At 44.9% G+C, this 13,855-nt stretch overlaps 3 protein-coding genes across 5 annotated transcripts in view; 1 reads left to right on the forward strand and 2 right to left on the reverse strand.

Annotated features, from left to right (window-relative positions):
- The window catches only part of kcnt1b (potassium sodium-activated channel subfamily T member 1b), a 44,865-nt gene extending 37,306 nt beyond the window's left edge, over positions 1-7,559 (forward strand). For 2 of the 3 annotated variants that reach the window (XM_076150923.1, XM_076150924.1), the window contains 7 exons: positions 316-427; positions 1,181-1,282; positions 1,364-1,447; positions 1,548-1,676; positions 2,607-2,904; positions 7,024-7,108; positions 7,427-7,559. In XM_076150923.1, coding sequence (XP_076007038.1) covers positions 316-427; positions 1,181-1,282; positions 1,364-1,447; positions 1,548-1,676; positions 2,607-2,904; positions 7,024-7,108; positions 7,427-7,547 — 931 coding nt within the window. In that variant the 3' untranslated portion in view covers positions 7,548-7,559. Of the gene's footprint in view, positions 1-315; positions 428-1,180; positions 1,283-1,363; positions 1,448-1,547; positions 1,682-2,581; positions 2,905-7,023; positions 7,109-7,426 lie in introns of all 3 variants that reach the window. The other variant, XM_076150925.1, reaches the window with a different exon arrangement.
- Positions 7,560-8,356: 797 nt separating this feature from the next.
- On the reverse strand, positions 8,357-11,481 carry LOC143001392 (uncharacterized). The gene is made up of 3 exons (XM_076150989.1): positions 11,262-11,481; positions 11,025-11,099; positions 8,357-10,922 (listed from the first exon to the last, which is right to left on the reverse strand). Exons 1-3 carry the CDS (start codon positions 11,464-11,466, stop codon positions 9,799-9,801), a joined length of 1,404 nt encoding a protein of 467 aa, XP_076007104.1. The 5' UTR covers positions 11,467-11,481; the 3' UTR covers positions 8,357-9,798.
- Positions 11,482-11,579: 98 nt separating this feature from the next.
- LOC143001491 (uncharacterized) lies at positions 11,580-13,616 on the reverse strand. The gene is made up of 3 exons (XM_076151122.1): positions 13,370-13,616; positions 13,194-13,289; positions 11,580-12,112 (listed from the first exon to the last, which is right to left on the reverse strand). Exons 1-3 carry the CDS (start codon positions 13,374-13,376, stop codon positions 11,580-11,582), a joined length of 636 nt encoding a protein of 211 aa, XP_076007237.1. The 5' UTR covers positions 13,377-13,616.
- Between the last annotated feature and the right edge of the window lie 239 nt (positions 13,617-13,855).

The following is a 13,855-nucleotide window of genomic DNA, read 5'->3' on the forward strand; positions in this document are numbered from 1 at the left end:
ATTATGTGGCTTAATACTGTGACAGCTGGACATTCAAACATAAAATCAGATCTGAGAGGAGATCAGATGCTGGTTGTTCTGCAGCGTTTGCCAGGAAAGAGGACGAGTGAATCTCCGAGCATTTTCAAAAACAACCATTTGAGCCAAAGATCTGAGCCACAGCTGTGAAACTACTGTCAACACGCCAACATGAAGTTAATGGACTTATCAACGCCACCCTGGTTCTTCCCTGCAGCTCAAAGCATTTAATCTCTCTCTCTCTCTCCCTCTCTCTCTCTCTCTCTCTCTCTCGCCAACACACACATTCACACACAGGCTCTTCCCAAGTCTCAGCATCATCACTGAGCTCACACACCCGTCCAACATGAGGTTCATGCAGTTCAGAGCCAAGGACTGCTACTCGCTCGCTCTATCCAAGCTGGAGAAGGTGAGTTATTCTGTCAGACCTCATATTAGAGCTGGATTATAGAAGAGATACCTCAGTCTTTTCTATTTTTTATAACTTCCTGTCCTTGTCTTTATCATTTGCATCTCCTGTGATCTGTGAATGGGAAATCGGGGAAAAGCATTTTCCTCCCTCTCTCCATTCAGACTCATCACAGTGTCACAAACAGGTCACCAAATCACACGTTTGCATAAACAGGAACAAAGCAGATCCTGCCAATGTTCCTGTTAACTGTTGCCTACAGATCTTTGCCATGTGACATCACAGGTCATAGGTCGCTCCCCTTGCAAAGCACATACTCTCTGCACAGGACCTGCATGTGGATCGATGATATGACCTGCCATTCCCCCCCTTGTTTTTAAGGTGAGGGAGGGGGACTTAAGGAGACGGGACCTTAAATCACCAGTTTTCAATCAGTATGCACAGGGAAACTACAACAAAATAGACCCCTACGTGGAAGTAAGAACATGGAAACCAACAGGTCTTCTTTGAACTTTTGATAGTGTGCAATGCTAGAATAAATGCATTAGAACCTCATGTCTCGTTATTGCTTTCGTTACCCTCAGTCCTCTTCCCCTTGTAGCCATTGTGTAGTACCATCTTCATGTTGCTTTACAAACCCTGAATCCTCTAACATCCAACTCCTTGTGTGCCGTGCAGAGGTGTTAGTCTGAGAAAGCTTCATACAAGGAGAGAGACGTCTTCTACGCATCTCAGATCTCTTTCTCTCTGCAGATAGAGCGTGATAAAGGCTCCAACTTGGCCTTCATGTTCCGCCTGCCGTTCGCTGCAGGCAGGGTGTTCAGTATCAGCATGTTGGATACACTCCTCTACCAGGTGAGCCACCAGCGGCTGATCTTTGGTTCATTATCAGAATTTTGTATATGAATGTAGACTCAAACCTCTCTCCTTCAACAGTCGTTTGTTAAAGATTACATGATTGCCATTGCGAGGCTTCTTCTGGGTCTGGACACCACACCAGGCTCTGGCCACCTGTGTGTGGTAAGTAAAGCTGCTCACACGCCTCAGTGTGCATGTTAGTGCTAACTGTGAGAGAGCCCGGCTGTGTGGTGTGGTGTGACCCCCGCTTGTCTTATCTCAGGTAAAGATCACGGAGGAAGATCTGTGGATTAGAACGTACGGCAGATTGTTCCAGAAGCTGTGCTCCTCCAGCGCCGAAATTCCCATTGGGATCTACCGGACTGAGTCGCACATGTTCTCCACCTCTGAGGTAAAGTCAGGTTGATCCGATACCTCTTTTTCTCTCTCTCTCTCTCTCTCTCTCTCTCTCTCTCTCTCTCTCTCTCTCTCTCTCTCTCTTTCTCCCTATTTCTCTCTATTTCTCTCTCCTTGTCTTTACACATTTTGCTTCCATTTTCTCGATCCCATATTCTCCGCTCCTTCATTTCCTCTCCTCTGCTGTTTTGGCCCTCTGTTTTTCTCCTCTTGCCTTTTTGTCTTTTTCCCGCTTCAGTGACTTAAGCGATGCCTCTGATGCATCGTTGGCTTGTATTTTGTCACTCACATGACAGCAGTTTTTCACCCAGCCAGCCGCATGGGAAATTAACATTTTATCCCTCATCGTAAAATCTTTGGGTTAAATGGCTGCCAAGGTCACCAGCCAGACATTTCCCATTGGTGGATAATGTTCATTTTCTGTTTTGTTTAAATGAGTTGGCTTGTTTCAAATGCCCCCATCTTTTATTTGATCTCTACTTGTTTGCATGTCTGTTTGTCCCTTTTTTTTTTGCTCCTAGTGCAAAGGTGCTTACCCAAAGGTAAGATACAATGTGCCCATATATAATTTGCACCTGTCACATCCTGCTTATAACAGGGCAAAGCAAAATGACCTCACTGGCATTTTGTCTTTGTCACCCAGTGTTCATAACCATCAGAGCTTTATAACTCACTTATTGTTAGTATTGCCGTTGAGGTTTCCTACAGCCTTGGCGTCAGCTGCGTTGCACTTTGAAATAGCAATTTTTGGTGAAAGCAACTGTAAGGATATAAATGCAATACAGGTACTGCTGAAAATCACTTGGAAAAGCAGTAGAACATTGTAGAAACTGTACACACACACACACACACACACACACACACACACACACACACACACACACACACAGGAATGTGCAGTAACGGCGTCACGCTCTCCTCCCAGTCTCAGGTGTCCATCAACGTGGAGCAGGGCGAGGAGCAGCATCAGCGCAGGCAGTCGTGGAAGGATAAGAAGGACCACCGGAACTCCACCACGAGCGACCAGTCCGAGCACCCGCTGCTGAGGAAGAAGAGCATGCAGTGGGCGCGGCGTCTGAGCAGGAAGAGCACCAAGCCGTCCACCCGCACCGAGCGTATATCCCAGCAGAGGATCAACATGTATCGGCGGTCAGAGAGACAGGAGCTTTCTGAACTGGTCAAGAACCGCATGAAGCACCTGGGCCTGCCCACTGTGGGGTACGGTGAGTATCACTGCACATGCCTGGTGAGGTATTTACTTACTTTATAATGTGCTAATGAAAGGATTTTAATGTATTTTTAAAGTGCACTTATTTCTTATTACTATAGTCTACTTATGTAAATTGTTTTGACGAAATGCAAGATTTCATTAAATGATTGCTATGACTGTTTGAATGTTTGAATTTTAACCTACTATGATTGTTGCAGATTGGAGTTTTGGTTAGGTAAACAGTTTTCCAGAGACAGAATTATGTCATTGGTGGAGATGAACCTCAGTGGGCGGAAGGACCTCAGAGAAAATATACCTTCAGACAAACCCTGTTGACAGAGATGGAGCTCAGAATGTGATGAAGATACAAAGAGGAGTCCATCCTTGTGTATTCATAATCATAATTGAGGTTGGATTTGTAACCGCAGCTCATTAGAACTCATCTAAAAGGTAAAGAAACTAATGGGTAATGAGCTGGAGTCAAACCTCTGGTGAAGTTGCATCGGTTGTGTGTAAACACTCATAAAGGTCAATGAGGTCATACCTCCACTGGTATCTGCTCATTATAGACACCTGGCTCCGCCCTCTGAGTTGTATCTTCGCCAATGAAAACATCATTGCTGAGAGCTGCTCTGTGTGTGAAGAATCCATTTAAAACTCCAATCTGTGTCCAATCTCATCATGCCTCATTTCGTTCTCGGGATTCAGCTAACGGGTTGCCATCAACATCACCGCACCACATCCATTTCATCATTAACCTTCAGATAAACTTTCATTATCTCATAAGCATTCCATTCTCATCCAACTCGACCCCGCCCTCCCCCTCCCCCCCACTCGACCACCCACCCCCCCTCTCATGTGCCACGACTCGTGCATACCAGTACGGCGCCGTGACCCCGTCACCACGTGGATGTGCAAAGTTCGCTGTGCATGAACTGAAGATGCAGGAGCACTTTAAACTCGACATATTTGCATTGGACCTGTGTGAAGTGAAGTTGCCTGCATTCTTCTTTGCACCCTTTATTTTTTGCTTAATTTTCCCTCCATTTTCTTCTCAACTGTTCCATCTTGCATCTGCTTCAAAAAAAAAAAAAAAACAGGGTTGAGAAATTTGCTTCCTGCTAAATATTATTGAACAACCGTCAATGAAATGTGTAGAGAAGCTCAAAGCTCACATTGTTGAACTACAAAGAAGTGAGCGAGTGAAAGCATCACAAATATGTCACCTGAATGATGTGGGAAGGATTCAGTGACGACTCCTCTGATCTCACCGCTGCATGGCTTCTTTGCATCGCTCTCATCTTTACATCTTCCTCTCTTCTACCAAACTGCAAATGCATTTGTTGCTTGCCTGATGTTCTCTTCTCCCCCCCCCTTTTCCTCTCTTCTCTCTCTGGCACTTCTATCTTCCCCCTTTCGGCTCGTAGAGGATGTTTCTAATCTCACTGCGAGCGATGTCATGAATCGGGTAAATCTAGGATATTTGCAAGGTAATTTGTGCCACCTGTCTCTTATCACAACATGTGAGCGCTCTAACATTTGTGGAGGAAGGAGGAGTCCATTGATCTACTGTAGATATACAATATGTGTACAAGTACTGTAGATATACTCTATGTAGGCTTTTGTGGAGATAGTTTTCACTGAATACTTGTTGCCTTTGGGATGTTAACATACACTAGTGTTGCTAGTTAATTGTAATTGAGCAAAGTGGGCCTTTTGAAGTTAACAGTGAATACCGTTGCTTAGAGTTGCAGGACATTTCTGAGCACCGATATGCAGAGGGGACAAGACCGCCAGGTTAGCTGGGTGATCGCAGTGCTGCAACTATATTGCATGAGTGTGTGTGTGTATGTGTGCGTGTGTGTTTCGTGCGTGCCCCCCCCCCCTCCCCCCCAATTAAGATTGGGCGGTAGACCGGCAGCCTATCGATCTGACTTTCTGGCTCTACTCTCTCTCTGTCTCTGTCTCTGTCTCTCCGGTCGTTTCTGCATTGTGTTCACACAAGGTGACGTCCTAGACAAGGATACAATACTGTGGTTACCTCAGGGGCATTCGAGTTTGGCTTCAAGAGTGGAGCAGAAAGCATTATGTCTGTGTATGGAAGGTCAATTAACTCATTAACTGTAGTAAGTAGTATAGTTCTACTCTATACAGGCACACAACTCTGATGTACAGTAAGTCTGTGTGGGACTGATGTGGTGATATTTTCAGATTTGCCCAGCCCACAGAAACTTGCACAGAGTCTCATTACTTCTGAACCTCATCACCCTCACTGAAGGCTCCTGAACGAGCAGGATGAAGTAATTGGCCAGTCAATCGTGATATTCTTTTTAAGCAGAATGATCAGAATAAATAGTTAACTAACTTGACTGAGGAGTGTTTGGAAAGGCCCAAACCCCAAGAGGTCCAAGCTAAATAGATCTGTGGAGTTTGCTTGCCTAGGGAGTTACAGAGTTAAGACACCCACAAGAAGAAAGTGAAGTGAATAAAGTCCATTAATCTCACCTAACACCATTCAGGTTTGTACTACGATGCAATGACTCCATCATACACAGCATATTCTATATATTGACCATTTCCCCTCTCACACTCCTACTGGATTCTGCTTCACTCAGCCTGGTTTTGAGTCGCACTGCGTTTGGTCCCGTTGGGCGGATGCTGGAGCATGTTTGTGGGTTGTGTCGGATGTCATTTTTCTGGGTTGTGGGGCTAAGTGTTGTCCATTGGCATGGCCTCTGCTGCCTTTACCGGTCCGTTGTTCCCGTGTGGAATGTGCAGGCCAAAGGAATGCGACGGGGGTTCAGTATGCTGCGTAGCCACAGACTCTGTGTGCATGACGGCTCCGTTTGCGGCTGAGCATGAGGTGATTTGCAGCGAGCAGCATGGGCCTCCTGGTGTACCACACGTATCCTGTCAGTAACGGTTAGCCCTTCTCTCTTTTCCACCCCGCCTGGCTTTTTAAAGGGCCACAAGCAGGTGGGTTGTCATGGAGAAACACATGCCCTCCGAACATCACGCAAACAAGTAGGAGCCACCGCCAGACCAACGCATACAGTACATGTACAGTAACACACACCAAGTTATACGATGTGGGACATATTGTTCAGTCAGTCGCCTTTGTAAAACATACAGTGGGTCAGTAGTATTTTGTGGATCAAGCGGTACGAAGAAAACATTGATACAAATGTTATTGTCATACAATTTGAAACCATGAAAGTTGGAACAATATGTAGTGCGAGAGCCTCAAGAGTGATGTAATGCAGCACACGGGCTAACAAATCCAAACAATAAGTAATCAGTTAATGATATAATACATGAATCAATTAATAAAACTGACAAATAAGTTGATAGTGTAAACAAATGGGTAAGTATTTGGAATACTGAGTATCTGTCTGCGTTTTCTCACTGCAAGTTTCACTCTGAACGGCCAAAGTCTCTGTGAAAGCCTGCTGGGAGTTTTGTCTAACGTCGATGTCACATAGAGCTTTATTCTATTCAGCAGTATGGCCCCGCCCACAAAATGTTAAAAACAAGTCTGGGAAAACAAAGCCTGAGAAACAATCAAATCGTATATATCTATAAAGTTTAATTACTTTTTTAACATGTGAACCTTTTACTGCAAATTTCCGCGCATGTTTGATTTGATGGTCTTTTTTAACTCCCTCTTTCATATTCAATTAAATATCAGTTATTTAATAGCTTGAGGATAATGTGACAATAGTAATATTTTAAAGAAAGTGGATCTGCTACTATTATAACATGGTAACCTACAATAAAATGATTGTTTTCCTTTGCTAATGTAATCATTTCTGGCTTTGCATTATTAATCTAAACCATTTTGGGCTCAGAGAAAAAATGCACTGCAACAGGTTTTGTCACATAAAAGGGAAATGTGAGGTATAACTGCTTTATGAGCTGAATTCCAAACGACTCCCAACTGCCACATAATAAGAAACGAACACATTTAGAGCTGTAAAGAGCATCATGATCTTAAACATGGTTTACCGCTGCTGTGGTGAGTGAGGGACTCCCATAATGCCACTGGTTTGAGGGGGATCATTTCCTGGCTGATGAGCTGTGTAATGGAGGAGGCTAAGGCTGAGTTGTGAAGGTCTCCCGTGTCTTTCTGCAGATGAGATGAACGACCACCAGAACACGCTGTCCTACGTCCTCATCAATCCTCCTCCCGACACCTTGCTGGAGCTCAACGACATTGTGTAAGAGACACATCGCTACTTTTCAATATGTTGTTTTATACCTCAGACTATTTCGGTCAGTCTGCACAATGTGGGTTTTTCAGTAACATTACAGATTCAATATTGTAATAAAGTCACAGTATCCACATATCATTTCTAGAGACGGTATAACTGTGAAGAATTTGAATTTGAATCCGAAAGGAGACCGCTCATTAATTCTGTATTCTAAATAATGTATTTGAAGCAGAATGTACAGAATAAGGAACACACTGACCCGTCTGTGCTCAGTAAGAACAGATTCTCCTGCCTCAGTCTTGATTGCGTCTCGTCTCCCTGCAGGTACATCATCCGCTCTGACCCACTGGCTCACATGCCAGAGGACCAGAGCGTGGGTCAGCCACGTGGCACCAAGAACCAACAAGACTTGGGCACAGAGACGAGGGACGAAACCCACCTCTGAATCCACCCCCCCACCCACACCCCCCCCCCAGTCCTCGGAATCCCTGCTTCTCACCGAATCACCCCCGGCAGAGAGCAGAGGCACCCTGACCCTTAACCCGTCAGCCCCACCGAGGCCGACGGGACTCGATCCTCTCACACAGATGAATCCTCGTCATGGGCCAAGAACAAGCGTCCATAGTGAATGTGCGTTGTGTGTCTCTCACTCTGAAACCTGCGTTCTAGAGGACGGACGTGTATCGTTTCCTAACGAGCTGCTATAGAGGGATGCATGAAGAGTGCCTCGTCATCAACCCTGCACGCCCCTCACACACACACACACACCTCATACGTCTATGACCACGCAGACATTTCACACTCGACCTGGAAATGACTGAAATGAGTGAAAAACACTCCTCCTCCTCCTCCTCAAGAAGGTCAAACTACCAAAGGACTGAATGAGGGTCAGAGATTTCCTGTGAGCTCATCGGAAAGTGAAAGGAAGTTCCTTCTTGGACAGAATATGAGGTCATTTCAGTTGGAGCTGAAGTGCCCTTGAGCCTCAGCTGCAGACTGCTAACGTCGGCTGGTCAGACAGAATCTAGAGGCAACTGAATCCTGCTCACATTCTATCATAAATCATGTTTTTGTAAAGATAATCGCGTAAATGTCCCTGATTTTCTACATTTTAAAGCACTGATCATCTTAACATGTGGACTTTACATTTATTTATTATGAGTTTGCTTGTTTTGGTCTTTTAAAATCGCTTTTACCGCCAGGATTTTCATTTTCTTTACAAGCACAAACTTTTTCTATGACTGTTGTGACGCATTTGGAATAGATTTGTCCACATCGTGTTACCGTTTGAGTGCATATTTTAACGTCATGTGCCATTATTCTCTCCTCTCTTATCGCGTTGTAAATATTTAGCACAGGCTTCTTCTCCGCGTCTTTGACTCTACTTGGATTCACATTGTGATCGTCCTGAGTTGCAGTAGGAAGTAGCAGAACCGTTTTGCCGTGTCCATCATGTTTATCATATTCATCTGTTTGGAGAGTAAACAAGGCAGAGAGGGACAATTCTGTAGAGATTATCGGATTTTAATTTAATAGATCATTTGAAGTTATTTAAGTAATTTATCACAGATCCACTGTTTGTCTTTGCACTGTAAACATTTGAGTTTTGTTTGACTTTCTGTTCCACGTGACAAAAAAAAAAATATGAAAGAGGACTTGAACTACTTTTGCACTAAGCTCTCGGGGATGTCTGAGCAGAAAAGCATGACCCTTTAATCTGAATCCATACAACACGGAGGACAATATTCACTCACTTTGTTTTTACGTCAAGGAAATAGGAAGGTAAACAAAGAACAACAACAAGACCTGTATTTGTTGGAAAGTGTGTTCTACAAAGGAATACACCTAAGTATTTTTCATGTCCGTTTCACATTAGATGTCTGTATAGATATATTTTGATGGTGGGGTCTAACTGAAACATACTGTTGATTCCGTTTACTACATGCAAAGCCAGAGCCCCTCAGAAGCTCCGTTTACAGGGTGTGAGCGACCGTATGGAGGAGATGAAACAGCGCCCCCCTCCCGCCATTTTAACGTCTTCCTGGGTCCTAAAGAGTCTGCGGTTCACTTTAGATCTCCTACTGTCCACACTTATCAACCACCAAGGGGCATGTAAACTCAAAAAGCATGTTTTGATATAAAGCTTGATGAGAAAGAGGTTTTTTTTTGTACATTTAAGCAGGACGGCAACCATGAAAAGTCCATAATCAGTCAACTGCTTGCAGGTTGGAGCCATTCTTTGATACTGTATATTTATATGAATGGAACATGCATGTCGTCTCTGTGTATCGCAACCATGTTTGACCTTCACCTGATCATGTTTTTAAGTCCATCGTCAAAAGGGGTTGATCCATTTTGTACTATTTCTAAGAAGCAAGTGTACTTCTCTACGTGGAAAAAAATGAACCAATAAATGCTGCATGCAGCCGGATATAACCGATGAAAACATTGATTTATTTTAACTCCAGACAGCCGAATTACAATGAAGACGATCGTAGGCATTCACTCATTACAGCAGATTACAGTAGAGTTAGATTAGGAAGAACTAAGAGAACACATACCACAACCAAGGGTGTCTATCTATCTATCTACTACATTTCTTATTTATCTCTATGTTGTGATGGATTAAACGTGCCAGATTTTGTGAATTCACTACTATGATGATGTGACGTGAATATCAAACTTCCTAAATCTCTCTACCAGCCCTGCTGCTTGCCGAGGTGCGTCTGTCTCCAGCGCTCTCTGGTCCAGCGTCCGTGGTTCTGGACGACCTCGTGCAGCAGGTCAACGGAGCCCGGCCCTTCATTGTCACCATCAAAGGGCGCCTTTGAGCTAGAAACTTTGTGCGGCCCCCTTGGGGCGTGGGCGTGGCCTTCGCTGCTCTGGGTGGCAATTTGTTCGTTTGCAGCAGGGTTAAGGCCTCGATTTTGGGTCGGCCATTCTCTCACGGCGGCTGCCTCGTGGATCTCATCTTGGCTGAGGTTCAGTTGCTCTTCTTGCCTTGCTTCAGTCTGGGTCTGATCCTCACTGATAAGGGAAACGCTGCTTGACTCATGACACGATTTGGACTTGATAGTCTCGTCAACTGGATTTGAGAGTTCTGCTTCCGCCAACCTCTCGTGACAAACCCCCTCAGACGAGACCTGGGAGCTTCTGGACGTCGCGTCCTCAGCTACTCGTCCCTGCTCGTCCCGATCGAACCCAGCAGGAGGCTCTGCTTCGCTTCCGGCCATCATCACTTCACCTCTGGCTGCCTCCTCTTGAGCTTTCATTTTGCATCTCATCTCCCACTGAACCGCAGTGGGAGGCCAGGTGGAGATTCTTCCCATTTTACCTTTGTATGACCTTTGACCTGGAGTATTGGTGGCCTGCATGCTGAGATCAGCATTTGGGTTAGACAGAGAGGCGCCAATGCTCATGTACGGTGCAGTTTCAGCGTTTGCAGGAACAGATGGAGCATTTTCAAAAGAATTTGGCCCTCTGTTAGAATCCCTTTGTTCCTCCTTTTCCTCCGTCACATCAGCCGTGTTTGTGTCGTCTGATGAACCTGTGTCTTTGTCAAACACACCAAAAGAAGCTGTAAAGAGAACAGCATGGGCCGACTTCGCTCTGACAGCACTTACATGTCTCCTCCATTGCATCTCCGAGTCCCAGCGAACGCTCTCAGTTAAGTCTCTGGTCTCCGGATGTCCTGGAGATTCTGTGCCCATCGACCCAACATCTCGTTTCGAAGACCCAGGTGCCACAGTTTTGCTGTTGCGATTCCTTCTGTAGGGCAACGCCAGGAAACACACCACAAACAGCAGCATGCACAGAACCACTGCGGGAGTACAAGTTATAGGGAGAGGGTGGTAGCATCACACATCTGACAGTGTAGCAAGTATCAAAATAACATATTGTAGATGAGAACAGCTGAATGTACCGATCACTGCGATGAGTGTGGGGACGACGACAGTGTCTGACGCAGGCCGTGATGGAAGTGTTGACACATCATTTGCTATAGGAAACAAGTAAAGTTGAATTATGATGATTGTATTTGGATACTTTTAATATAATTGAGGAGAAACCATAGGCAGAAAATAGAAAAGTCTTGACAAAGAAACAAAGGACTCACAAAGCAAATCTAATCAGACACCAATATCATACAAATGAATCACACCAGTCATTCCAGTGGCTGTAGAGGCCAGTGTGGGGGCACCAGGGGCTCCTGGTGTCGAGGCCAGTATGTGGACACCGGGGCGCTCCGGGGGGAGAGAAGTTTGTGTCCCTGGTGTCGGTTGCCATGGAGGTGCTGTCACACACACCGACACGTTCCACACAGGAACGCCGCTAAGGGATGAAGGGCTGTTGCAGGTCACCTTCATCTCCCTCTCCAGGAGCGACCTGTTCTGAAGATCTGGCAGCAGAAGGAACATCAGGATTCTGGATGTGTGTTTTAATGCCTGACTCATTCCAAATGTAAGATTTAACATCTTTATCACAAACCTTTGAGGAAGTCGACAAAGTCCTGCACTCCACAAGAACAGTCCCATGGGTTCCCATCCAGTTTCATCCTGGTGGAAGTGAGAGACCTGAAGACCTGAGGCTCGACTCTAGTCATCCTGTTCCCGGACAAGTCCAGTTCAGCCAAGTTAGTCTGGGAGCTAAAACTGCTGGGATCAATGGTTCTGATTCTGTTGTTGGCCAAATTGAGCACTGTGAGGTTACTGAGGCCGCTGAGCATGGAGCCACTCAGAACCTCTATCTGGTTTTCCATCAGACTGAGCTCGGTGAGGACGGCAGGCTGGCCGAACCAGCTTGGGTCAATCTGGGTCAGAGTGTTGAGGTTTACGTTTAGTCGCTTTAGGTTCTTGAAAGATGCAAACGCTTGGCTGAGGATCCCCGTGACCCCGGCCCCGTCGAGAGTGACGCTGGTCACAGAGGCCAGGCTCTCGCTTTGGAACGCAGTGGAGTTGATCTCTCCAGCATCTTCCAGCAACAACCGCAGGGACAAATAACCCGGCATGAAAGCTGCCAGAACAGAATGACTCGTTAAAATGCAAATGAAGAGAACCGGAGACGGGTGCTGTTTTAACGTGTTCCTGTGCTGCTTCATGACTTAATGTGTTTTCAGAAGATTACATGGCTTTGCCTTTACTGTCTTAGTATCTGGATACTTGATAACATCGGTACTCAAGCACAAAATCTAGTATTTGGGTTTTGGTGTGTGAATGAAGCAGCTTCATCAACAATACGGACCATGGAAATATGAGTAAGTAATAAATACAAAGTGTAACTTGATTTGGGTAAATGCATAATATATTGTCACACATCCACAGTGTGTCCAATCAAAGCCCAATCCACGAGTCCAGTGGACAGTAAAGCAGAAGGAGGACATGTCCAACACATCAGCGCTGTGGCACACTGAGCTCAGGGCTTCTATTTTTGAGACGGCTATAATATTAAAATGTGCTTGTTGACATTACTGATGTTGCTGTAGTTTCTTTCAGTATTTATATTTAGATTCATATATTCTAAACAGGTGGGGTTTTTTGTTCAATCTCAGCTCATGTCCAGGTAGTTTATCTGTGCCGGCTTAGACGTACAGGACTCATGCACATTATTGATGCAATACTACCACCTGCTGGACATTCAAATACTGTTTCAGAAAAAAAAAAGATTCTCAAAAGACTCAAAACTATTACTTTTTTGTCATCTGTAAAATTTCGGTTTCCAGATGTTCCAGATTTTTCAGTATTTCTTTTGTCATGGAACATTTAGTTTCAAACAGCTTTCAACCTTCTAAAGTCAAAAGCCAGAAGTTACTTTGGTATTTTTACTTTGACTTCAGTTGACTTTAGCTTTTATTGGAGCTTGTCTCTTAAAATGCTCCACAGTAAAACCTTTATTAGACTCTCACAAGCCGAAATGCTGTACCATTTCTGCCTACTCGTTTCTAGAAAATAACAGCAAAGAAATTAGGGACGTTCTCAAAACAAATAGGGGAGTAAAACAGAAAAGTAAGTTATATATTTTTTAAAGTCAAACCGTAAGTAAAGATTGAATCATTATAACGTTTACAATGAAGCATTTTAATCAAACCATTACTCACTCTTTGGAACCTCTTGGCAAATCAATATGTGTGCCTCTCCCACACAGAGACGAACCGGCCGCAGATTCACCAGCAGCAACGTGACAACGTGAAGACCTGTGGAGACGCACAGTCACACATCAATCAACTTCTCATTGATTATTTATTAGAATGAAATAAAGCTAGTGTGCGCTCACCCTTCATGCTGCTTGATTTTGATTCATAGATCTCCCAGCAGCTCCACCTGGAAAAGTCTTGATTCTGTGTCACTGCTGCTCTTTCGGATCATCACGAGTCTCTGTTGCCATGACAGCTAGAAGTTTCCCTCAGTGACGGTTTGCAGTGGTTATGGGTGCTGGCGTTGATGCGTTAAACTCTGCTGTTCCAGTTGGGCGGTAAAGTGGTAGAGAAGGCAAACGGAACGCCGAAGGAGACCTGACGACGCCTCCGGGTAAACCGGGACGGATGAGTCGGCTGAACAGCATCAGCCCAAGTTGAGGTCAGATCCATGCAAACGGTGTCATTACAGTGTTAGAAAATGCAAAGGGGACAGAACGCAGACATCCCAGTGAAGAGAGTGGAGAGGTGCAATAAAGAAAAGTCTACTTGTGAGGATGGTGAGCTGTTCTTCATCAGTGTGGCATCAAAGCAGTAACGGAAAAGCAAACAGTGACAAAAAGAAT

The sequence above is a fragment of the Genypterus blacodes genome, unplaced genomic scaffold, assembly GCF_046128005.1.
Source record: "Genypterus blacodes isolate CSIRO-AG114 ecotype Tasmania unplaced genomic scaffold, CSIRO-AGI_Gbla_v1 ptg000053l_1, whole genome shotgun sequence".
Taxonomy (NCBI): Eukaryota; Metazoa; Chordata; class Actinopteri; order Ophidiiformes; family Ophidiidae; genus Genypterus; species Genypterus blacodes.